At 42.5% G+C, this 26,423-nt stretch overlaps 2 protein-coding genes across 2 annotated transcripts in view; one reads left to right on the forward strand and one right to left on the reverse strand.

The window, feature by feature from the left end:
* The window catches only part of LOC124312357 (collagen alpha-1(I) chain-like), a 1,404,094-nt gene that overhangs the window by 1,177,401 nt on the left and 200,270 nt on the right, over positions 1 to 26,423 (reverse strand). The window lies entirely within an intron of this gene.
* Positions 10,274 to 14,776, forward strand: LOC124310730. The gene is made up of 2 exons (XM_046774685.1): positions 10,274 to 10,472; positions 10,689 to 14,776. Exons 1-2 carry the CDS (start codon positions 10,274 to 10,276, stop codon positions 14,774 to 14,776), a joined length of 4,287 nt encoding a protein of 1,428 aa, XP_046630641.1.

Genomic DNA, 26,423 nt, shown 5'->3' on the forward strand with positions numbered 1-26,423 from the left:
GTTGGCGAATTTCCTTTTTTTTTAAGTTAAACCTAGTCAACCTTCATTATGTACAAATGTCTACTGATTCTTGGTTTCTCTACTATTCAGCAAACAATCCAAAAGCTTAATCGCGTCTTTAATCTCATCATTGATGGAATAGATGCAGGACAAGTGTGATCATTTGCCTGTTGCGGGGAAAAGTTTATTATTTATTTTCTCTTTCCAGTCGTTCCCTGATAAGTTTAGCCAACTATTTTGGATCGTTATTCTCTCTAAATTAAACGAGTGCATTACATCTATCCATTGTTAAGAATGAATGACCACCGTCTTTAATATCCGTTCATTATTCGTCGCCGTCTAAATGTTTACTGGAAATGTTGGTTGGAGCTATTATTTTGAATGTTTATGATTCATTTAGTCCATTCGTTTGTAACTTGAGAAATTTAAAATGTTTTATGATTGTCTCACGTTAACAGGTAGGGGTCCAGCACAGGTGACGAGGAACGAATTGGATGTTCAACCTGAGCCGACACAGCTGTGCCACTGGATCGGTCACGTTCTGCCGACGTCTCACGCTATAAAAACAACCCACCTTCTGGTGAGCGAGCGGCAACAGCAGCAGCAGCGGGACGGCATCAAACAGTGGCCGTCTTTCATAGAAAAAATCGACCACGTGATCAGGAAGAAACAGAGTTGAAATCGCACTGCCCGCCGAAAGAACGAAACTTTTCTCGGTGTCTGACTACAAATTCCAGCTGCTGACTTTATTTTTTACCATCATTTAGGCTGATTTTTAGACGATGAAACAGATTGAAAATAGGGCAACAAATAAATAACTATGTGCACACTGGAAGCTGATGGCGAAAACATTGACAGTGGAATGTTACAGCAGTGGAACGCCATTCCGAACGGATAAAAAGACGGGACAATAACCGAATCGATGAGCCGGCTTGAATCAAAGATAAAATGATCTCCAGCGTAGGGCGGTTTCTCCCAATTAATTGCTGGTGCGTTGATCATATTTTCAACGAGGGGAAAGTCAATTTTATCGTTTTCCGTTTGCAGAGGGACCACCAGGTACTACAAGTCATAGTCCAGCAAGTCAAAATCCAGCTGTCGCTTCCACAAGAAGAGAACATCCTGGAAGACGAATTGATGAAATCGTTCCAGTTTTCCTAGCTGACTCTGGTCAAGGATGACTGAATCAGCTCCGCACAAGTTGACTTGAAATTCACCGGCTCGGGTAACCACAGGAAATTGGCAAATGGCAGGTATGACTTTTGACGTCAAGATGGCGAGTTTCGTGTCGACGGCGAATGGGAAATAGAGTTTCGTTATGTAAATCGAGATGAGCAGCTCCAATCAGAGGAAAAACGGAAAGCCACGTCCATTTGCACAACGTTCTCCAAGCCAGTTCTGTTAAATATTTCGGGAAACTTGAACGCCAGCATGCCATATTTCTTGCAGTCCTACATCAAAAAGCATAAATTAATCTCACACAAATTTAACCTTATTTAGAAAATATTAACCTTTCGGAGAGCATAGTTTCAATATTGTTATTTGTTTTCTTTGGATTAATGGAAAAATGCCACTCCTTCCAAATATTTGTGATGGACTGACGGCACTTTTTGGGATAAAGTTCAACGTTTTCAGGCAGATGGCTATTTATCAAACTCTTGATGTCATTCTTGAATCACACACAAATTTCTTGGCTACTCCAATAAACTCCAAACCAAACTTTTTAAACACTCTTGAGGGATCATTAGTGATTATGACAGATGCGTTGTTTCCAGTGACATTTTGTGAAGTCCAGTTGTAAGACCCAGAACAAAGTAGCTCATCGTTAATAATAAAAAACTTGTGGTGCATTAGAAATGGTGATTTGTTAGTATGTACCAAAGTTTAACATAAACATAAAGTAATACATATGAAATGTGGGATGTAAAACTTTTGAGTCTTAACATATTGTAATTAATATTACCAATTATGTCATTTATTTCCAGGCCATTTAAGAGTTCATCAATCTTATCTTTATAACACTGGGATGCATTCTTCTCTGTTCTGTAAACAATGGTATAATTAGTAAATTGCTGCCAGATAAGCAGGTTCCGGTAGATATACTTACCAGTGCCAGTTATTGACATTTGTGGCATCTGATGAAACAAAAAAGGGGAAACAAAACAAGAATCAGCATTAACGATACATCGAATTTTATACAAAAACACAAATATATTGTTATTAACCTGGCCTCTCTTCAACTATCCATCATGGATCTCCTTCGCCCCACTTAGCCATCTCAGTGTCGGAGAAACAACGAGAATCCCATCAGACCAAGACCAAGGCCAAGTCAGCCTTGCTTGGTCGCTTGTGCGTGGAGTTACCCGTAGTAGACAAAAGAAGATTGTGAAGTCCGATAAAGTTGTGTTGAATTTAGAGGAGGTTTTTGTCTAGTTCTTTTTTGAGTTATTGACAGTGAAATTTGATTACCAATTGTTTTCACCCACTATTACATCAGATGAAATCATCAAATTCTATAGGTAAAAACTTTTCCCCAGTGTTTAAGCGTAGTTTTGTTCCTCTAGACGGCTTGACCGAATGGGTCACTCAACTGTAATTATTGCCTTTTTCTCCCAAATCGCTTTGAATCAGTTCAGACTGGTTTTCTCCTTTATACCAGTTCATACTAAATGATATCCCAAAAGTTCTAGAAAGTGGTTCATTTCGTTCAAAGATGTTGCTGGTTGCTTCTTACCCATTTTTATTGTTGAGACCAAGCCCATCGTCAGAAGAGTCTGAACTTGCAAATGTGGTGCTGGGGTCACTTAATCCAATTTCAAAACACGCTGTGAATAATTTCACTATATATATACCTACTGATGTAGGTATGTTATCTGTCAAACTGACGTAAAAATCATCAGTGGCAGCCATCAAACACCAGCACGTTGTGGCAAAATTATGGCGTCAAATTAAATCCCCATTCGCGTTATGTTTAATTTGATCAATTTCTCGTTTTTTTTAGTATCTTCACAGAATCGTGTGGTCATCTCTAGGAGATACATCAGCCAAGGCTGTCCTTTTTCCATGACATAAGAGGGCCATCAACCAACCTTGTGCTCCATCATTTTCCTCGAGACGCCCGCTCATCCAGCTGCACTACTTATGCAGCTACACAACTTGTGTTAAATTACTGACCAGTTGGATCACTTTAGTGTTCGCTTCCACCCACTGTGACGTACCTGCAGTGACTCATCAAGTGTTTATGCCAAATTACTGTAATTAGTCTTGCCTGAAGTTGTGTTGGTGCCAACATGGCGTCCTGTTCTACATCTGGTGATCATAAGTTATTGGAAACATATTCTACAAAGGTGTCTGGAATACCTATGAGTTATGAGGATTACCTAAAAAACCGGAAAAGTGAAAGATCAATTGAAGTCAAGGTAAGTGTTCACTTAATTATTTACTCGGGTATTCTAGCGTTAAAGAATGAAACGCGTGCTAATTCGGTTAGATGTAGTGAAATATCAGTTTCGTTTTTTTTATCATGTTTCACTGCCTACATTTCCTGGAATTTATAAAATATCAACTTGCTGCCTTAAACTGATATAGTTTTTATTCCCCCTCCCTTATTACAAGTTACGGCGGCTACCGATGTGATTTGGGGTCAAGTGTTCCTTGTTTTTGAGAATCGCTAAATCGTGTCTAGATAAAAAAAATGGAAACCCAATCCCCCCCTTCTTTATTTTATATACATTTAAAAATATCTTTTGATGCAATTGACAGCATATGGCGTTGCTGTTACCTTCCAGTAATGACAAATTTACGTGTGTCTGACTTTAAACGCATCTTGTTTAGTGAATGGGGGTTATATTTTATGTTTTTTCCCTTGGTTATTTTAAATCTCCCCCCCCCCCCACGTGAGAGATTTTGGTTGCGCGCCGTGTCCTTTTGGCGCTGCAGAGAAATGAGAGCGCGTTTTTACTGCATCCGGGTTTGTTTTGAGGCCTATTTCAACATAATTATTATTAATTTGTTAGATTTCAAAGTGTTGGATGAAAATAGAAGATCTAAAGAGTGAAGTCGAGACATATTTGATTAAAAATGGAAGTAAAACTTATTATATTGAATTTGTTTACGGTATAAAAATGCGTTATGATTTTCTTGCTCGCTTTTTGGTATTTATTATAAATTAAACGTTACCTAAGGGATATGCAATAATATTTTTTGTTGAATAGCGCACTGATGATGATGTATGTATGTATGTATGTATGTATGAATTTATATAGCGCACTATCGCAGGAATTCAATCCCGATCTAATGACGCTGTTTCGTTTCCAATTTGGAAGATGTGATTAAACACATCACCGTATGTTTAACGTCATATCCTTGAAAGCAATCAAGGATCCCTGTGTTATGCATGCTGCCTTTCTCCACGGCGCGACGCTACAGGTTTTTGACGGGTTCAGCTGGGTTTCGAAACCAGAGCCTCATTGCCTTTTTTCTAAAGCGTTGACGCTCTAATCCACTATACCACCACATCCCCGATGTGAAAGAAATGTTTAAAAAAATTTCTGTCGCATCATCGATGGATGCATATATATGGCAACGGAACATTGACAACAATTTGATTGAAAAAAGGAGAGAAATGCTAAGATATCATGGTAAATGATAATAATTTTTTTTTGTTTACTGCTTAAATTAAAAAAAAAAATCAGATAAGATTTACAAGCTAAATGGCAATTTGGGTGATCCATTTGATTGTGTGATAAATTATGATCTGAAAAAATCTACGCGTGCTAAACGAAAGCAACATTGCATTAATATTTGTCAACTCTGTCCAGATTTAAATCAAAGGTGTGCTAATATGACCTTACATGTACGAAAGCACCATTCGAATCATTTTGAGGAATCAATTAGTAAATCTTTGCCCATGGTTGATATGATGACTATTGATAACTTCAGAGAAGCTTTACTTTTAATCGAACACCAGCTAATTGGAAAAGAAGAGTTCGTTGTCTTTCTAGAAGAAAACTTAAAGGTAAGTCTTAAAGAATGAATCAATAATTATTTTAATATAATTTTTGGTTTCATTTCAGAAACATTTCGAAAAATATTTTAAGCCGACTCACGCCGAGCAGCAGCACCAGCAGAGATACCCAGACACGGCAAGCACACACAAGCAATGCAACAACTTGACCAGCCAGAAGTCGCACCAATGCATATAAGTTATACAGTAAAGCAAGAAGTTGCTGTTGAGGTGAACTGCCATCAGTCGCCTCTTTCTTCTTAGTTGGATACACTATTGGCTACGGTAATAGTGTCGAAGACGTGTGATGGATGGCCGGCCTCGCCATCACCAACACACGGCGGCAGATAGAGATAGTAGCAGACGACGCAAGTGGCTGCGTGCAAAGTCTTTGAGCGGTTGAGATGTGACTCACTGACGAAAACGACTTACCTTTTCTTATTTTTCTTTTCTTATTCTTTATCTTTTTTTGGCAGAGATTGAGCCGGAGAGCGATGCAGCAACGGTCGGGGTCGTCTTTTGAATCTGGACAGGACGAGAACAGTGTGGCTGTTATTTCAACGTCAGGAACACATCATCTTACCGAAATCAATCGAACCACCAACCCCCGGAAATGAAACGCCAGCGCATCCAAACTCCTTAGCTAATGCAAATTTTCACTTTCTAAAAAGCTCGACGGCTCAGAACACCAACCTGACTAACATCTTAGTTTTCCATCCGCAATCCACCGACTTGTTTGCTCCCGTTGATGCCGACGACGTCATCCGCGTCTGGGAAATTCAGACCGGATCCGTCACTATCAAACTGGAACCACATCCCGACCAGGTGACCACCAACACAACCTAAATTTAAAAAATAAAATTGGGATTCAAATTTCATTTTTAAATTTCTAAGGCAAGGCTTGATCAACGTAAAGTCAATCGCATTAACGAAGCACTGCTGTCCAGGAAGAGGGCGGCAATTGGAAAAACAGCCAGGGAGACGTTGGTTGTAAACTGCGATGTTTTCCTTGTTTAGTTGAGGAGCTGACGAATTTTCTTTATCTTCAGTTGACAATTCGTCATCGATCACATTCAGTCGTGGCATTGGGAAAAGGTGATTGTCGTTGAGCTCTTTCAGTTCGCGGAGCTTGATGGATGCTTTTAAAGCAACTGCTCGCTTGGCTAGACGTTTTGTGGGCATTACATCTCCAATCACTTCATCTCTCAAGGGAGAGTTCAACGGAAGAAAGAGATTGCATTGGAATAAATTGTTGATCGATGAATATTTGGAAGAATCAGTCGGTAATTTCTTTAGTATGTCTTTGATTTTCTGTAATTGGATGGGATCAACGTCGCTTTCTGCAACTTTCTTGGTAGTCAGTTGTGGAGCCAAACTAACATCAGGATCGGAAGAGAGTTGACCACAGTACCTGTTGATGACGATACAGCTTTGCCAGAAATACCACTAATTACGCTTTATGTAATATTCTCTCAAACTTATTTTCCCTAAACATAGAAAGTGAAAGAAAACCGGTCAGAAACGGTGTGGTTTGAAACGTTATGTGGTGATTCGCCACGCATCCGCGCTCAATTACGAAGTCAAAAAGCACAGGAGCAAACAGAAGGAGCTGGCAGACGTTTTAAAAAACAAAAGATTTGTAAGAGACAAGAAATGGATGGTTACTGCCCATGTATTTATCAGTGTAGAAAAAAGTGAAAACAATGTGAAAAACAGCGAGCACGTAGTGGTGGCTAAACAGATGGTGGATGAAGAACAAATACCCAGAGACAGTGGCGTGTACCGAACTAAAAAAAGTCGATTATTCGAAAGTTCGAGTCGGTTTTTCGACTTCGACAGAGTAATAGAGGGTATGGTGGCGTCGCCCTGTCGAAATTCTCCATAAGGCCAGAGTAATAGAGGGTACCCTACCCTCTATTACTCTGTCGAAGTCGAAAAACCGACTCGAACTTTCGAATAATCGACTTTTTTTAGTTCGGTACACGCCACTGCCCAGAGAACGCCCATCCACGGAAGAAGAGATGAAGGAGGAACATCGACTAGTTACAAAAGTGACTAACCCAGTGTCCCTTTCTAAAAAGTTGCCAGATTTTGGTAACTCGAACTGAAACCCCACATTTCCAGTTCTAAGAAAAAACAGCAGAACACATCACAACATACATCACAAAGCAGACGACTGTCGCCATTGAAACATAAATTTACGGGACTTTCACAAAAACGTCGTTTCTTAGAACTGGCAATGCCCAAACATACCTCCACAGCTTCCAGAAAATGCGAGTTTTTTTACGCTGCCCAAGTTCTCTCTAAATCCGCATCCGACGCTATTGGATATTTCCACTAAGACGCGGAAGACAAATATGAAACCAACTTCAACCGTTTCGGCACTCCATGCAAACCACAATTCCTCGAACATGAAAAATTTTTGTCTGTTTTGGCACCAATTTTTGCCATTTTTGGCACCAATTCTGTGCCAAATGTAACAATAAAAACAGTGTTTGGGTACAGCATGGAATTTGAGTTTCCATTGCTTGAACGGCAGGAAATGTCATCAATGGTCTAATGGTCAGCATCACGGGCTTACATGATAAAGGATTTAAGGTCAAATCTCAGTCGAGTCGAAAAAGAGATTTCCATAATATAGCAGTTTTTGACGGCAGTGACTGCCATATCATGCTGTCACATTTTGCATAACATAATTAAATGTCTTACCCACACCTATCATAATATCAACGGTAGTCTAATGATCAGCATCCCGTGCTGCCATGCCAAAGGACTGAGGTTCAAATTTCGGCCAAGTCGATCAGGAAAACTAAGTTTGATTTTTGATAAATTAAAATTATTAAGCTTCAAGAAGTTGATAGAAGATGGAGAAGTAACTCTTCACGACCGCGACTGTGGAGGGAAGAAGATAGAAATGACCCAGAGCTTCAAGCGATACATCACGACTGGCAAAGTTTTTTTACAATTTATTTTTTTCAAAAATTTAAACTACGTTTTCCTTTCCGATTTGATCAAGATTCGAACCTCAAACCCTAGGAATGGAAGCCCAAGTTGATGTCCACTACACAACAGCCGACAAAGGAGCGAGAGGGAAAGCATGGGTCTGAATTGTAGCTCGCTATCCATTAGCCGAGACATTGACTTATTTAATGCAACATGTAACCGCATAACATTGGAGTAACTGATCTGATGCTGCTGTAATTCGAAATATTAAAAATTAATTTTTTCTGAAAATTCCATCTCGACTTTACAGAGATTTGAACCTTAGTACTGGCAGCACGGCTGACCATCATACCACCGTTGACATAGGAGATGAGGATAAACGTGGTGACGTTTGGAGAGGGGGGGCAGGTAAACCCCTCTTTCACTGAACCCTCTTTTTCAATAAAATTATTAATATCCCATAAATAAATACAATTGTGCCGAATAGGAAAAACATAGTGCCGAAATGGAAAAACACACACGCCTGGGAACCCTGCCAAAAACATGACGCCTGGAACTAAATCTGGCGGCGGTGCCGAAAAAGATAAACACAGTGCCAAAATCGACAAAGTCAGTGCCGAAAACGACAAAATAAAAGTGCCGAAAAAAGTGCCGAAACGGGTGGACACCTCTTTTATTGGCGAACAATTGGTTTGATGCCCTCGAAAACTGGGAGACAAATAAAATAAGAAGGTAATAACAAATATTTTAACACCCACATTTTAACTTTTCGTGATTTTATAGGCATTGACAGATTTGTATGACCTCTGCGAAGCTTACAAAAATTGCGGCCGAAAAACACGCAACAATAATGTTCACAGCTTACTTCTTTTCGTTATGTCACTGGGGTTTCGACGAAAAGCTTTTTTCCAGTAACGATAGTTTCCACATCTTTTGAGAAAGAAAAGAAAGACCTATTTTGGCCATCGTATTGTTTGGATTTCGAGAAGTACACCTGGGACGCGTCAAGTGAAGAATCCGGATTCAGATTCGTCAGAATTCGTCTCTCTGATTGGTTGGATTCATGAAAATCTTCTAAAAACCCTCTACTGGCAATCCGTTCGAATAAATTTCCCGTGTAAGCTTATGGGAGACGAATTCTTCGCTTGGCACGTCCCTGAGAGTCAAGCCATTACAATTGTGCACTTTGACGGAAACAAAAGATTCCACAATCTACTATTTCAATCGTGATCGTAAATGCGGCGACGCGAGCCACTTGCAATGGCTGCAGTACTACTGGAAATAGAGGTGCGCTAAGGCGATCGACGATGAAAATATGTCAAAAAGAGCAGTTTTTAAAGATAAACATATTTTTATTTCATAATAAACACAAATTTCATTCATACAATAAAAAAAAGGAAACACGTATTTCCATAAGGCCTGTGTGATACTGTGGAAACGGAATTGGGGGGGGGGGGGGCAGAAGTACTTGCGTTCTTGGTCTCAGCAGGCTTACGGTTAGCTTATAGGGGGACAACACTCCTTAACAGGACGCAACCAAGCAGACGAATCTTACTTCGTGGTGTTGTGTACGAGTCATGATAGGTGGCGTGTCGGTTCCTACCCTCCCCGTCTGGTGTGGCCGGCAAGGGCAGTCTGCTGTACGCTTCCCCTGGATACGGTTGTTCCTTGCGTGTCAGCCCTTGAATACAATTACGGTGGCTTCATTCCACCGGGACAGAACCTAACATGGCGCAGTTGGACTTACCTCTCGTTCTCATCGTGTAGAGGTATTTGTGTTACATTTTTCGGAATTGAGTACGCCCGTGAGGAACAGTATAGTGTAGTTTTGGTGCGTCCTTTGTCTCCCACACGCGTTGGGGTGGCGGCCATCTTGCTTCCTTTGTTCTCGAGCCAAGGCGAGTGTCTCGTCGGCAGCCATCTTGGCTTCCTGTGTTCGTACTGTTCCGAGGTTTGTTGTGGAAAGTGTGCTTGCTTTCTCGAATACCACGTTCCTTTCTCTGTTCGTGGTTTATTCATCGCCTGTCTTCTTTTGTGTGTGCGTGACGCTTTACTTTACTCACGGCTTTTTTATTTTTTTTGTGGACGGCGGCGGCCGCCTTGTGATCTTCTTTATATCTTCAGTGGCCAGGTGTTCCCGCACGGTCCACATTCACTGTGTTTATATCGTGGCCGTGTGAACTAGCTTCACGTGACAGTGGGCTTGACGTGTGGTGTAATTATTTTATGTCACGCCCCGGGCATCACCACAACTTACGATCGTCGTCTCGCACGAAGTCGGGATCCGTTCAGCCCGAGCCAGTTCATTCTTCGCGGAACACCGCCATGTCGACGGTAGCGGACGCCTTGGCCGAAGCAGCGGCCGCTACGGCAGCAGCCACAGCGACCGCGGGTCGCATCGACGCGGTTGAACAACATCAAATCCAGATGACGGCACAGCTCACCGGCATTGCCCAGCAGCTTCAAGCATTACTCGGCGGTGGCGCTGGTGGAGGTGGTGGCGCTGGAGGAGGCGGTGGCGCTGGTGGAGGAGGAGGCGGTGGCGCTGGCGGCGGTGGCGCTGGCGGCGGTGGCGCTGGTGGAGGCGGCGGCGCTGGCGGTGGTGGTGCCACGCAGAGACGCCGGATCGATCCGTCCGGCTTGGAGAAACTGCACGCAGACATCTCTCTCCCGCAATTACGCTCGTGGAGAAATCGCTGGGGTGATTTTTGCCAGCTAAACCAATTGGCTACTTATCCAGTGGCCGAGCAGATGGCCGCTTTCAGGATGGTTCTCGACCCAGCGATGCAGCAGATCGTGGAAGTGGCTCTTGGAATTTTACCAACATCGGCGCTATCTCCGACCGATGTACTCGATCGTATCAGCACTTACATACGTTCGAAGCGAAATATCGCGTTAGACAGAGTCGCGTTCGAAGAATGTGAGCAGAGTGCGGCGGAAACATTCGATGATTTCTACATCCGTTTACGGAACTTAGCGGAGGCGGCCGATTTATGCGGGACGTGTCTGGACACGCGGATGACGACCCGCGTCATGGCGGGAATTCGGGACACAGACGCGAAAAGGAAATTGTTGGCCCTGAGTCCGTTTCCAACAGCCCAACAGGCCATCAATATATGTCGCAGCGAGGAGTCAGCAAGAGCGAACGAGAAATCCTTAAGTAATCCGCCGACGGTGTCGTATGTGCCATCGAAGGCCCAGCGTTCGTTCAAACCGACAGATACCAGCAGGTGCGGATCGTGCGGTCGCTCGGCGCATCGCAACGGAGAGCCGTGCCCAGCCGTTGGGAAACAGTGCCACAGTTGTGGCGAAAACAACCATTTCTCCCCGTGTTGCCCAAAAAAGCCGAAGACAGATGCAACGGCCGGCGGCGGCGCTAGTGGCGGTGGTGGCGGCCAAAGAGGACCCAGGCAAGGCGACTATACCGACCGTTCACGGGTGCATATGAAGCGCATCGTGGTGGGCAACGTCCGCGCACACAGGCGGCATCGGCCCGCTCCTACCATCCCGTTACTGCTTCGTGATGCGGCTGGTGAGGTACTTACCACAGTCAACAAAACTATTCCGGACGGCGGGGCCGAAGCTACTGTTGGAGGCTTGGACGTGTTACGTGCACTTGGGCTATCCGAAAAGGACCTCACATCTTCCACCTTCAACTTGGTAATGGCGGACAAGTCAACCCCCCTGCTGGTGGTGGGAGAAAAGGATTACCTGGCCGACTATGAAGGTGTGACCGCCAGTATCACAATCATGTTCAGCCCAGACGTCGAAGGGCTCCTGCTGTCGTGGTATGATTGTGTCGGCTTGGGAATTCTTCATGAAAATTACCCGCGTCCGTGGAAAAAGCAGCAGCTCAGTACACGGATCGGCGCCATCGACGCTATCCCGCCGCGTAGTCAGCCATTCATTTACCCGGGGCTGGTTCCATTGATGCCCACGGCCGAAGACATCCAACGCATAGAAGGCGACATCGCGAAGGAATTCACCGATGTCTTCGATCAATCGGGATCGCTGAATTGTATGGAGGGACCCGAGATGGTCATTGAGCTGAAGGACGGCGCAGAGCCGTTTTACGTCAACGGTGCCCGGCCCATCCCATTTGCCGATCGCCCGGAGGTTAAACGCTTGCTCGACGAATTCGAGGCTAAAGGTATTATTGTTCCGGTGACGGAAGCGTCGGATTGGGCCGCGCCACTAGTCGTTACCCGGAAAGCAGACAACTCACTGCGACTTGTTGTAGATCACACCAGGTTGAACAGACATGTGCGCAGACCGACGCATCCCACTCGTACGCCACGCGATGCAGTCGCCGAGATCTCCGGTGACGCCCGGTTTTTTACAACCTTCGATGCAGCAAATGGGTACTATCAAATTCCCCTCCACCCATCGTCGCAACACCTAACCATATTTATGACGCCGTGGGGCAGATACAAGTTCCTGCGGGCGTCAATGGGCCTTTGTAGTTCCGGTGACGAATACAACCGCCGTGCTGACCAGGCGTTTCAAGGCGTCAACAATACCGTCCGGGTGGTCGACGACCTACTCCGTTTCGACAGCTCCTTTCCGGAGCACGTGGCCGGGGTTTGTGCGGTGCTGTCGGCGGCCAGGAGCGCTGGGATTACCTTCAGCCTCAAGAAATTCCATTTTGCCCGCAGCCAGGTCCAGTGGGTTGGATTTCAAATTCAGCAGGGCGGCGTTTCAGCCGACCCGGATAAGCTTCGAGCCATCTCTGATTTCCCACAGCCAACTAACATCACAGAGCTCCGCTCTTTTATGGGATTGGTGGAGCAGCTTGCTGGATTCTCCACGGACGTCGCGGCGGCGAAGGCCCCCTTGCGGCCTCTCCTCAGCACTAAGACGCCCTTTTTGTGGACTACTGATCACGACAGTGCGTTCTCAGCCGTCAAAAAAGCTCTCGTGGCACCACCGATCCTGGCTCATTTTGATCCCACATTGGAGACGTCCCTACAGGTGGACGCGTCTCGTAAGAACGGTATGGGCTACGTCCTCCTTCAGCTACACGGGTCTACGTGGAAGCTGGTGGACGCCAATTCCCGATGGTGCACGGATACCGAATCCCGCTACGCTATAGTGGAGCTCGAGCTGGCAGCGGTGGAATGGGCGATGAGAAAGTGTCGTCTGTATCTCCTGGGGCTGCCCACATTCCAGCTCGTCGTCGATCATCAGGCACTCGTCACGATATTGGATAAATACACGCTGGACGCGGTGGACAATCCGAAGCTGCAGCGCCTGAAAGAGCGCCTTTCCCCCTTCATTTTCACGACGACGTGGCGTAAAGGGCGCCATCACGCAATTCCAGACGCTCTTTCCCGAGCCCCGGTGAACGATCCGACCCCGGAGGATGAAGGTACGAGTTCCGAAATTCAAACATTTGTGAGACACGTCATCGTCCACCATGTCAATGCGATGACTCGATCGGACGACGACGTGGTGGAGCCTGACGCCGCGGTGGAGCTTCCACATTTGCCGGACCCCATGCTGGACGACCTTAGAGTGGCAGCCGCATCCGACGCCGACTACGCGGAACTCATCGCGGCAATTGTAGACGGATTTACAGTCCCGCGACACCAGACCCACCAGAGCGTGCGCCAGTTTTGGAAGATACGCGAGGATCTGTCGGTGGACGACGGTCTGGTGTTATTCGGACAGCGTATCGTCATCCCAAAATCGGCCCGCCGCGATCTTTTGCGGAAACTACACGCCGCCCACCAGGGCATTGTACGGATGAAACGACGGGCTCGGCAGACGGTGTTCTGGCCGGGCATTTCCAACGACATCACTACCCTGGTGGAGAGCTGCCAGAATTGTCAGGAGCGACTCCCGCGCCAGCAGAAAGAGCCCCTATTGCGCGACCCTTTACCAACCCGAGTGTTTGAAGACGTATCGGCCGATTTGTTCCAGCTCGGCCCCCTACATGTCCTGGTGTATGCTGATCGCCTCTCCGGATGGCCAGTGGTCCATCAATGGCGCCACGATCCGTCCGCCCGCGAAGTCACCCAGGCAGTCATCGAGAATTTCGTCGACCTGGGAGTGCCGGTCAGGTTCCGTTCAGACAACGGCCCTCAATTTGAAGCGCACAGTTTCCAGACCAAGCTACGGCAATGGGGCGTCGTGTGGGGAAATTCAACGCCCAACTACCCGCAAAGTAACGGCCATGCGGAGGCGGCCGTGGCCGCGATGAAGGATCTGATGGCCAAAATATCACCAGCCGGTGTGGCATCGGACGAATTTTCCCAGGGTATGCTGGAGTTTCGAAATACGCCCAGGGAGAACGGCCTATCACCCGCGGAAATGGTTTTTGGTCATTCCCTGCGCTCAATCATCCCAGCTCATCACACGTCTTATGCAACGAGTTGGCAGTCGGTGATGGAGGCGCGGGAGCGGCAGGCGGCCATCGACGCGTCCGTAAAATTCCGGTACGATGAGAGCGCTCGCTCACTTGCTCCTCTCTCCATCGGTACTAACGTCCGCATCCGCGATCCTAAGTCGAAATTTTGGGACAGAGTCGGCGTTGTCGTCGGTATCGGGCGCTACCGGAGTTATCGCATCAAGTTCGCCAATGGCAGTGTCTTGTGGCGCAATCGTCGGCTGCTGCGACCAATGGTGGCTGTGGCCGGGCCCGTCGAAGACGTCATCAGCGAGGAAGCGAGTAGCGGCGTTGGGGATCCCGGAAGCGACGACAGCGTGCCAGCCGACACGAGCTCAGCCTCCCCGCAACCTCATAGCGGAAGCGCAATCAACACCGCCCCGCCGCCTTTGCGTCGGGGGGAGCGCGTCCGGAAACGTACTGTCATGTTCGATGTCTGAAAGGATCTCAGCATAATAGTGTCTGTGTATTGTCGTATACCCCGTCATAGTTTCGCATTTAGCTTTTGTATCGAGGGGCGCGTGTATTTGTTCTTGTTCCATCTTTGTGTTTGTGTGTTGTCTGAGCTGGATTCTTTTGATGTGTGTAAGCTGTTAATTTCCGACGTACGGTGAATTAACAGCTTGGGAGGGGTTGTTGTGTACGAGTCATGATAGGTGGCGTGTCGGTTCCTACCCTCCCCGTCTGGTGTGGCCGGCAAGGGCAGTCTGCTGTACGCTTCCCCTGGATACGGTTGTTCCTTGCGTGTCAGCCCTTGAATACAATTACGGTGGCTTCATTCCACCGGGACAGAACCTAACACGTGGTATTACAATAAAGCGATTACGTTCTCTGATAAACACTTGGCAGATGACAGCCGTAAGCCCGTAACGTAGGCAACCAAAGGCAAAGATTTTTTACGTCTGGCTAAACTTTTCCATCTAGCGACCGAAAAAGGAACTAAATTCTCTGCCCGAGGCACAATCAGTGACGGAAATTTTTTTCGAAAGGGCTTTATGAGAGCAGTAGTTCAGTGAAAATCGTCATTTTACCCCAAACAAATTAATAGTAGGTTTTTAACAAGAGGTTTGTTTCTACTAAAGTATTAGTTGTGCCAAAAAGCCCAGTGAAAAATTAACGGAAACATAAAAATCGTAATTTAAGAATGAAAATGTATTTGAAGTGCTTATACTATAGGGGAGACCGCTCCCACTTTGGTCGCTGTCCCATTTTAAACAGTGTCCTAAAAAATAGATAAAATGGTACTAAATTTTATCTATTTTTTAGGATACTGTTGATCACGATACTGATACTGTCAGATATAAAAACATCTCATTAATGTCATCAAGACAAGTTACTTAGTAATTTTGTTAAGAGTAATTTTTAACTCATAATTGAGTTCCTTTTATGAGTCAGCATTTCATGAAGGTTTACATTTATTTTTTACTACGGTTTAGTGATCCTTTAATAAAAATTGTGTCCATATGTGCATGTGAACCAGATAGCGAAGATGAGTTTGATGTTAGTGAAGTGTTACGTAATGAAATGTTATATTGATGATAGTGAATGATGTTTATAGTCTCTAGACGAAGAAACTTATATAAACAAAAAAGTGAATCTCGTAAGGTACATTACTTTTTACTTTAGAAACTGCTGTATTAACTGTTTTATGCCTCATTTTCTTTTAGAGATTCGTAGTGATCTTACACTTGTGGAATTGGAAGAATATACAACACACAAATTACGAGAGTGGGTTGTGGAAAGTGGTATCGCACACACACAAGCTACAAGTTTACTGCTCATTCTGAATGATTTTGCTGGGCTAAGTTATCTACCAAGGACAACTTCCACTCTCCTTGGATCAACTCGGGGGAAAATTAATTTTAAGACATAATATGCCCCCTGGAAGATATTTTCATTGTGGAATAGAAGTTGCACTGGTGAAAATCTCTTTTGCATTGAAAGCATTGGGAATCCAAACACCGACCATGTTAAAGTTGATCTTTAATATTGATGTAATTTCAACATCTAAAAGTAGTTTTGCGAAATTTGGCCCCAGTATTGTGGAACTTTTGGTAATTTTTAAATGATTTATCGTGTTTTATGCCAAGCATAAGTTGTGTGAGTAGAACGCGAACGCCTTGTGGTGTCTGTTATTTAGAAAAAAGTTGCGCAAGTCAGATTAACTATACCAGGCAGTACCCTAAAACCTATACCACAAGGCGCCATGACAAAAAACTTGCTTATGACAAATACCAGATTTCGAGTTTCCCCATTATATTCAAGTGGTTTTTTGTGAATCACCACACATATTTATTTACCTATTTTATTTTTTGGTTGGTATCATGTATTTTTGGCAGGAATCCATGGCAGGATACCATGGCCCTGGAAAACCCAAAGACGTCAACATTTTTCTAGGAGATTTTCAAGAAGAAGCTATTACATTAAAGTTCTCTGGAATTTTGTTTGAGGGTAACAAAATAATTTTTTGTTATTGGAATGAGATGCGACGCCCCAACAACTTCATTTATTTTGAACATTGAGAACCATAATGTTTTCTATGGATGGCGTAAATGTACAAAGGTGAAGTGGTCCGTTTGTGTTACGAAATGGAAAAATTAAGGTCTAAGTAAGGTCAAGTAACATTTCCTGATTTATATGTTTCTCTTCAAATTGATTTTTTCTTTTCGTCAACGACCCAATCGTAATCATCATCACAAAAACGGCGTAAGATCTATTGTACAGGACGTTGTCATTCGTTACTTGATAATATTCATATTGATTACATGCATTTAGTGTGTATTGGAACATACAAAAAATTATTGATTTGCTACTGCTACCCTCCTTTTAATAATATTAGACTAAGTCCAGAAATTTTGGTTGCAATTTTACAATTGTTTTTGTTTCTGTTTAAAAGTATATTCCTAGCGATTTTACTAGGATTCCTAAAGAAGTTCAACACCTAACTCGTTGGAAAGCAACCAAACTTCGTCTTGACCTTGTCTACCTGTGTCTCGTAATATATAAGAGTTTTTAAGTAGAACTAGTTATCAAAACATGATTTTTCTGTTGCTATGCCACTTTTATTAGGGAATGATTCTTGTCAAAGCGAATCTGATTATTCAGAAAAAATTTTACGATTCTTTATTAAATCGTACTCTAAACTTTTTGGCTCGCAATTTTTTTCTTTCAATGTAACATGGTCTATGTCATTTGGAAAAAGCTGTGAAAAAACCGGAGTCTTGAAGAAACAAGTGCGTTTCCGTTTGAAAATAAAATGCAAGTTTAGTTAAGAACTCTGTACATAATCGAGGAAGAGACTTGGAACAAGCTGTTTGTCGTGTTCGATAAAAGGATGCAATAACACTGTGAAGGGTAGCAGATGTGTCAAAGACTACTACATTTCTAAAAGGTATTCACAAAAATGGGCCAACACTACTAGCAATTGGTAATGCCAAAAAGTTAAAATTTCGAGAAATATGCTGTTAATTTTTTCAAATGGCTTGCAAGTAAGATGTGTTATCATCAAAGATGTAACGTTACAAAATTTCAAAATCGCAATTTTTTTAATATTGCGGGCTTGCCCTTTATTGCTGGAAAAAGGTAACTTAAAGTAGAATCTACTTTTAAATTCCCTCTTTCGTCAATAATGCTCTTCGAATCTGTCGTTTCTACATTATCTAGGTTGGAATTACGCCCGTGAATCTTGAACATTTTTTGTGTATTGTTTATTAAACTTAAGAATTAACTAATATAATGTGCATCTATTAGGTTCAATACCTTGTCGCGTCCCAATTTAATTTATTGCCATGTGTTGCCTCTCCTGAAATATTTTTTGGGGATTTGATAGTATGTTCCTTGGCAATAAAATGCCTTATCTTTATATGAATGAAGCTTAAAACAACCTTTACTGGTACGAAAGTACGATACACATGAACATATAACATACGGGTTGTGTAAAAAATGTATAAATCTCGTACAATATCCTGCGTAGAAACTAGGACAGCGATTTTACTGTCCAAAACCACTTAGCAGCTGGATAGAAAAACTCAAGTCTTTGTTTTTGGAAAAAGGCTGAAGGTTGAAAAAAATTATGCGCTTTTCAGAGCAAGAAAAAAGTCCAAGAGTTTCTAGAAAATAGCGTTTTTTGAATGAATTACTCATAAAAGTTATGGCTGCAACCTTAAGTTTATAGATGTTAGAAAAGGTCCGCCCTGTCTTTTCATCCTTAATCCCATAGAAATAGCACATTATATACTTTTTGTTAATAAATATATTTCACTCCATGCACAATTTTCGTCTCTTCATCAACCATACTTTGTATTTACTCCAGCTATTGGTTGCTTGTCCGTTGTGCCAAACAAAACATTGCAGATAACATCATAAAAAATATACAAGAGAATGTATAGGGATAACACCTTCCCACACACAATGTCACTTCCTCAGTCATGAAGCTAGTGAAGATTCTTCTTTATTATTACAACTTAACTGCTGCTATCTATTATCGATCGGCCCACACCTAGCTGGGTCCTTTATGAACTTTGTATTTCACCAGTTAGGCAGTCACCACTACCACTACCACCACTAGCATACGACTTATTTAACTTGACATCTAATTTTTACATTAAATATAAAAAAATGAATTTCCCGAAATAAATTACACAACTACTGTTGTCAAACAATGATGATGGATCCACATCTAGCTGTTCCCTTTCAACCAATGCCACTATTGCCAGTCCGCCACTAGCATACTACTTTTCCCTATTGACTTTTAAGTTAAAGAAATTGTATTGCATGAAAAGCAAGCTGTTGATATTTATCTAGAAATCTGACCAATAAAAAAATTTAATTCGTATAATTTGTCAGTTGTCAACTTGTACTTTGTTTTCCTTATTCAAGGAATCCAGTTACCAAAAAATTTTTATAGAAATAAAATTTCTTGAAGGTGTTTACTTTGAACTTTGACAGATCAGTGAGACAGTAATTTTAGTATAATTTGGTCCAGAGTTGGATACAATCTCGTGAGTTCCAGCCTTAGTCATGTTGGCTGTCCAGGTCTGCTTCTATTTTCTGGATTCTTTATAGATGCTGTTTCCACTTCAAATGGAGTGTGGAACATATTGTTTCTCATCACTACATTTGCATCCACCAATTACTATTTAATTTTCATAATTGTAGTTGAATGCAGGAAGCAAGTGGTCAAATACCAGCGAGGGAACAAACATCTTTTCCTTCTGTATTTCGTAACAGGAATTCCTTTTCCATTATTTCGGATCTTCATGATGTTTTTCGCTTGTTTTAATAATGTACTGTTAAATTTAAAATGAGACCTAACGACCCATTTTTCCCCGGGAGTCATTTTAATGATCATATAGCCAACAAATTCGCTACTTTAAATGGCGGTCAACATGTTGATTATGTAAGGGACCTTGTTGAGCGATGGCGATTGAATTCCAATCAGAATTGATTGGAATTCCTTAATCAAGTAGATATTCATGTAAGAATTAATTGGTAATTATCGTCCTTGCTCAATAATGTGCTTCAATTTGATTTGATGTTCGGCTGGCATCATATGAATAGGGACGTATTGAATATGAAAACCAACGCAATGACAACCAAGAATAGGAAAACCGGATTTTCTACAGTTGACACCGAATCAATTCAACGTCTGCTTAACTTCAAACCATTCGAATTATTAAGCACTTTTAGAAAGAATGAGAGAAACATGTACGCTTAGAAAGAATAAGAAAAAACGTATGTTATGATATTGATTGACGTATGATTATTGATATTGAATTTTTAAAAAAATAAGTATGATATGATATTGATAAGGAGTCAACACATTTTGTACCAATCTACTTATTACGGAAGGAGGAAACTTTCTCGAGGTTTTTTCATTTAACTTAAAGTGTGCTCATTTCCTGAATTTTTTAGACCACGGACAGTCTTAAACAGTCCACATCTGTTTTTCAAAAGAGACATTTTATTTATTTTTTTTTTCATTTTACGCTTCGACTATCTTTCTTCTAGCTTATCATAGCAAGAATTTAAGACGCAAATCTCATATGAACCCTTTACATATTCACGGAACATCCAGTTATGAATAACTCCAAACTTCAACTGAAATTAAAACACAACCCAGAAACACACTGGACGGCAGGCGCAGGCCACGAGGGTACTCAGAACAAACTTTTTTGACAAATTTCTGTTAAAAATATCTGTTCAAAGGTCAATGCCTTAGCAGAGACAAAAAAAGGTAGCAATGGAAACGAAAATGAAAGTCGAAGGTCGTAAGGTCGTTCTTAAGGCCGTTAGTTCGTTTTTTTCGGGCCGTTAAAATTACATTGAATTGGAAAAAAAATAAAATTATTTTGTTATCCTCCATTCATTCGTCACTATCTGTCGTCAGTTATGGGAGGGGGGTGGCTAGCGATATTTATGACGTTTTCTTTGATCATTTCCACCCCGTCACCCAGATCCGTTATCGGCATTCAATAAAAAAACTTCAAAACCGACAGAAAATTTATTGAATTGAGGTGAAATTGCCAAAGAGTAAATGTCAAACTGTTATGTTTGCATTAGCAAAAATTTTTATTTTTGACTAGAAGATATACAGTAGGCAGCAGTACAGGTACACAGAAAGAAAAATAACAATAAAATCATTTCCTCGGAACTCGAGGAATGTGTCACGCACCAACAAAAGGCTTGAATTTCAACCATCTTTTGTTTTGGCTGCCGCTTCTCTCTTTTTGTGACAAAAACATTCGGCACAATTCGAAACAAAAGAAAAATGCCATTTGAACGAAACAACCGCCGCTGTTCCAAGACTATTCTAAGGTATATAGCCGGGTCCAAGAGGGCCAGGCCGTCGGCCGGAACGAATGAATATACGCGACCTATCGTTCCTGCATAATCCAGTAAAGTAAACCCTTTTTGGTCCAATTCTTCTGTTTTCCACGTCAACATCCCGGCCCTGTCGGCTGATCACCTATCCCTGGTTGCTGCGATCAATGATCTCGTCATTGATACGAAAAGCGAAAAATAAAAAATCTGGTGTGCCCTCGATAGTTTAAATGTTCCAGACGTATAAAGATCGCCAGGCCATCGCCAGGAAACGATGTAAAATGTCTCTATAAAATGTCGAGACGTTGTCATTCCATTCGATTCTGAATATATCACGAACGGAAATGCGCATATGCTTCAAGTTGGATCAGACGAATTTCGCGCAGCACATCTATTTAATTATTCTCCCCTTCCAGAATCATTTCACCAATCTTCATCAACTGGTCCATTCAAAAGCCCAAAAAATATTTTTGATAGCGTTTTTCATTATTCACCGTCAAGACTTCCGCTTCTTTCTTTTTCGATATTATTCGAATATTGGTGGTGGAAAAAAAATTGAGCAGCAAATTAGTGGTATTATTACTGCTTTGTTGTTGAAGAACTGACAGCGCCATCAGTCCCAGTATTGGAGAAGCTGATTGAATCTTTAATGGAGACAGGTGCAGCATCTTAAAAAAGTTTTCAGGGCGCTTTTGCGTTGAGAAAAAGAGTCCACTCGTACAATCCTAGAAAGGAAAAAATAACAAATTATGATAACAACAAAACAAAGACCATCCTTTTATTTTCTATACCTCGTTTGGCAGATAGAATATCAAATTCAACGTTATTTTTGTATTTTATTTCAGACTCGAGATGATTTTCATTCGCCAACAATGACCCTACTCCATTAATAAGCGACATATCGGCGCACAAATTGCATTATTGCACCAGCAATTTGAAGTACTCGTATTGTTTTACGTCAGTTTGCTGTCCAACTAATTCGGCGATGCTGATTTCCACAAACGGATGCTGAATGGATTCAGTGGCAATGCAACGATGGGGAGGAACAGGAGCAAGGACGAAGGGAAAGACACAATCTTCCAGCTGATTTTCGATCTGTAGTTTTTTTTATTCTGGCATGAATAAATCGTCTTTTGCCACGAGTCTCAAACAGTAACATTACACCGGATCGGTAGCTTCTCCGAAGTAATTTTTCTTTTTTTGTCTTGTAGACTTTGAGTTATTTGAAGTCGACTATAAGGCGACCACCATCCAATTCCTGTTGGCTGTCGGTCGGTATATTTGCTGACACATTACGCATGTATCGTTGGAAGGCCTCTTCCCGCATTATGTTGTGTTGTGCAATTATAGGTTTTTAAATACTGGTATTCGTTTTGGCTTTCTTCCAAATGATACCTGAGCTTGTGATTCCGGCATAGAGAATACCTTGTCGATGCACGTTGTCCACTAACGATACGCCAAGTTCGTGAAGCGCTACAATGACGCTCTGCTGATCTGCTGTGCCGACGATGCACTGCTGGAGGTCGAACATTTCGTCATCGGTGAACAACATGAAAGAAAAACATTTATAAAAGCCGGCAGGGCTGTCAAAAGAGCCACTGGTACTAAGCGTGTCACCAAGATTACTAAACTCGCGTTTGAAGCCAACTGCCCCACGTTAATTTTCTTGCTCCGTTGGGCTGAAGCCAAGTGTAGTAGGAAGGGTGATGCGGTGCAAACTCCATACAAGTTGATCCATCGTTGGATTCACTTATTTTCAAAGATATTTTGGAATGATTGACCAACAAAAGAGGTGCTCGGCCGTCTTCGTTTGGATGGCAGACGATAACGACGGACGATTATGAGACCTGAAAGTCGATGAAGAGCCCACCGTAGCTGTTGTTTAGTCGTAATAACGTGGGTTGAGGATTGTCCAGCGATAAGGCGAGTGTCTCCTCCGCCGTGCAGGACACACGGGCAAAACAACGATTGTACAGCCCAATTGGTAACACAATAGGTTTTCGCCATCTCCCTCTTCGGTTTTGCAGGTCACAAGTCCCGAGCTACCAGCCACGTTGAGAGAAAATCGATCCGACCATACTGAACCCTTGACACGTATCATGGCAGGGTTCTGCATGTTCTCGGGATGATCAATACAGTTGTCTTCCACCTATTGATTGAGTGAGCAGGGAAAAAAAGGAAACAAGATTGATTTTATTGGGTAAGTCTAGGCGGATCAATAAAAAATAAATAAAAACACACACGCACAAGTTCAAGCGACGCTTTTATTCGCAAGTTGAAAAAGAAAACCATGTGGCGAAATCAAGAAAACATAAAGCAGCACTCATTATACACTTAGTATTTTCTGAAAATAAGCGATAGGTTTTTGATAACCTAGATATTTATCTTCAATTATTCGTGCCTTTTAGACCATTTTTTGCCTTTTTAGACAACTTACCGAAACGCTGAAATGTACAGAAAACACACACGCTACAGATAAGGTGAACTCGAAACAGGGCTTAGTTCTCCACATGGTACATTAAGAAGGCGGCAACTTTTCTTCGTTCCTGCGATAACTGAGATGAAATCTTACCTTATTAGTCAACAAAAGGCCAGTGTTGTTGATCATCCAAAAGGGGCAGTAGACCGTCATACAAACGGTCTAATCTTTGACGGTAGAAAAGATGCCCAAGTCTAAAATTTCCTGTGCAGAACCGTCGTTCGAGATCAGACTCCACACAGATAACTCGACTGGCATTAGCGGAATTACTTCTGTGCATGCCCCGTCACGTTTCACATAGTTCTTCATCTGGAAGAAGAAAAAAACGTGAAGATTAAACTTTAATCATTTCAGCTACAATATGTCTCTAGCGTTGATCTGTTTCTCATCCGTGCCATAATTCTTAGAGCAGAAAAGTTGAGGAACAACTATTAACTTCAAGACTAGGGAGGCAGCCCCGGGCTCCACTGCAGTAAGATATTGGCCGGCGCCCGGTGCACAATCAATTCGTTCACGGCGCCGCATGTAAGAATTTAAAGTGGTAGTGGCAAGAAATTATGCAAATGACTGTCTGCCGCATATTGTGTGATGATCTGGCATCTCATGGCATCTGGCAACGCAGCACCCATCCCTCCAACATGGATGTGCCCAACAGAGAGGCTCGCACCTCCTCAGTCCAGCTTTGCCCCTCTTAGAGTGACGGTCACGTCGCATCTCTCTCCGTACCTATTATGCAGATTGCCTTTCGCTTAGTTTAAGCGTACTTCACTTCATCGCACATTGTAAATTCAAAACATTTAAGTAGTAGATTCGACTCGAGTAATATTTTTCGGGGATAAAGTCTATTTTAGAGACTATAAAATAGACTACTGACTAGGACTATTCTATAGTAGTCACCTAGTATTGAAAATAGACTTACTGACCCAGTTTTACTTAATTGTACTGAATAAATTACTACGAATTTCTACGATTCATGTGCCGTACCTGAATATTGACAACTAAAGCAGTGTTGCCAAAAAATAATGCAACGTTGCCGCTCTCTAATATAAAGTAAATGTTAAGTTACGTACAGTAAAGTAACCACCGATTTCCGTTTCTTTTCCCCACCGACGGATCGGAATTATTCAAGTGTATTAATAAATTCGTTTCCCCCTACCACAGACAAAAGATAAAAGTAACAAATTTAATCCATTATTTCTCTGTTTTCCAATTTCAAAGTTTCAGAAGTTTTAATCGAAACATTTTTAGACGTAAACAAAGAGTGTGTATTTTTGTTTGCCAAGTAAAAGATTACACAACAGGGTCAGTCGTGTATTGAAGATGTAAAATAAAAAAGAAAGTAAATTGAAAAATAAGATTGATTTGTAAGGACAATTTAGTTAACAAGAGAAATCGATTGATGGTTGATATGAAATACGCCGTAACAGTTAAGGCTGTGTTGGACTCTCTCCTTAACACAGCCAATCTTCTCCCGATGGTTTCTTCTGTTGTTCTCAGCTTTGAGGCGACATCATTCTGTATAGTCGTCCTAAGGTTCGCTACGCCTTCTTGAATAGCTGGCATAGCGCCTGTCAACATCGTGATTGACTGGGATTGCTCCCTTAGAATTGCATTTACCTCAGTTATCTGAGCGTCAGTGTTATTGACGTGCTCCGTTGAGTCGGCAATCCTCCGGTTACACAACTGAACTTTCTGTTATACCTTATCCATCAGCGGCTGTGTCAGATCTGCCGTGATACCGCCTAAGTTTGGTTCTGGTAGGTCTGGCGACCCTAAGTTCTGTGGGTTTTGTTCCGGTGGTACAAACGTTGCACCGTCCGCATCAATTGGCGTGGTTGGCCGGCTTGCCAGACTTATGGAACTAGAGCTATCGCTCGACCACGAGCTCGAGCTTGGTGGTAGCTCGGCCCTACTGGCTTGTAGCAACTCAGTTCTTAATCTTTCTGATCCTTCTTCTGGTGCACTTCAGCCACGTCCTGTGAGAGACGGTGTGACAGGCTCTGATCCTCTCCCTCTGCCTGCCGCGTTAGCTTGTCTCCTACTGACTACCATTACTTTTTTTAGAGAATTTATACGAACACAGATTTTTTGGTAAACAATAACTTGTTTATTTTACTGGACTGAATGCTTCTTCAGCCGGTTAGGACAAAAGCAAGGCCCAACAGAAAATCAACAACGAACAGAACTTAATTACGCCGTTCCCAGATGAAGCTGGGCGGCTAAACACAAACAAATATATGGTTTGACTACTAGATTAATGAACAAAGAGTTTTTAATTTTTATTAAATTTAATACGGTCCACGTCAGCAATTAGCTGCTCGTCCTGCGACGGGTGGATCTCAAGCTCCACTTCCTCTATCTCTATGGGTTCCGAGGTTTGTTAATTGACTGGTCCGGGTTGAGGAAAAGACCGAAGTTGTCTTCGAAGAAGACTATAAGGGGATATATCTTATATATATCTTATACGCAAATTAAGACACATACAATTGAATTTTCAGGTTGGACAACGATTGATGTGAACACTATAGAATAATGGCGTCTCTACAGATAGAAAATGCAAGAATGGCGTCTTTACGCAGTTGCTTCATAAAGAAGCTGGAGTGCCAGATTGCACGTTAACAATGCAAAAATTAAAATAAATTAATTAATTCAATGAATATACACATAATTAAATTGATCAACTTCTTATATCCACGACACCCATTTCTTCGAAGTCTTAATCTTGAGTTTGAAAAGACAGTTGTGATCCACCTCGTCCTCGCTCATGGACCCAAACAGACTTCCAA

The sequence above is a fragment of the Daphnia pulicaria genome, chromosome 8 (genome assembly GCF_021234035.1).
Source record: "Daphnia pulicaria isolate SC F1-1A chromosome 8, SC_F0-13Bv2, whole genome shotgun sequence".
Classification (NCBI taxonomy): Eukaryota; Metazoa; Arthropoda; class Branchiopoda; order Diplostraca; family Daphniidae; genus Daphnia; species Daphnia pulicaria.

Excerpts from the sequence above, each read along its gene's own strand:
- LOC124310730 (XM_046774685.1), top strand. The coding sequence starts at position 10,274 with ATGTCGACGGTAGCGGACGCCTTGGCCGAAGCAGCGGCCGCTACGGCA. Across the intron at positions 10,473-10,688 it reads TGGAGGAGGCGGTGGCGCTG|TGGCCGAGCAGATGGCCGCT; the intron begins GTGGAGGAGGAG and ends CTACTTATCCAG.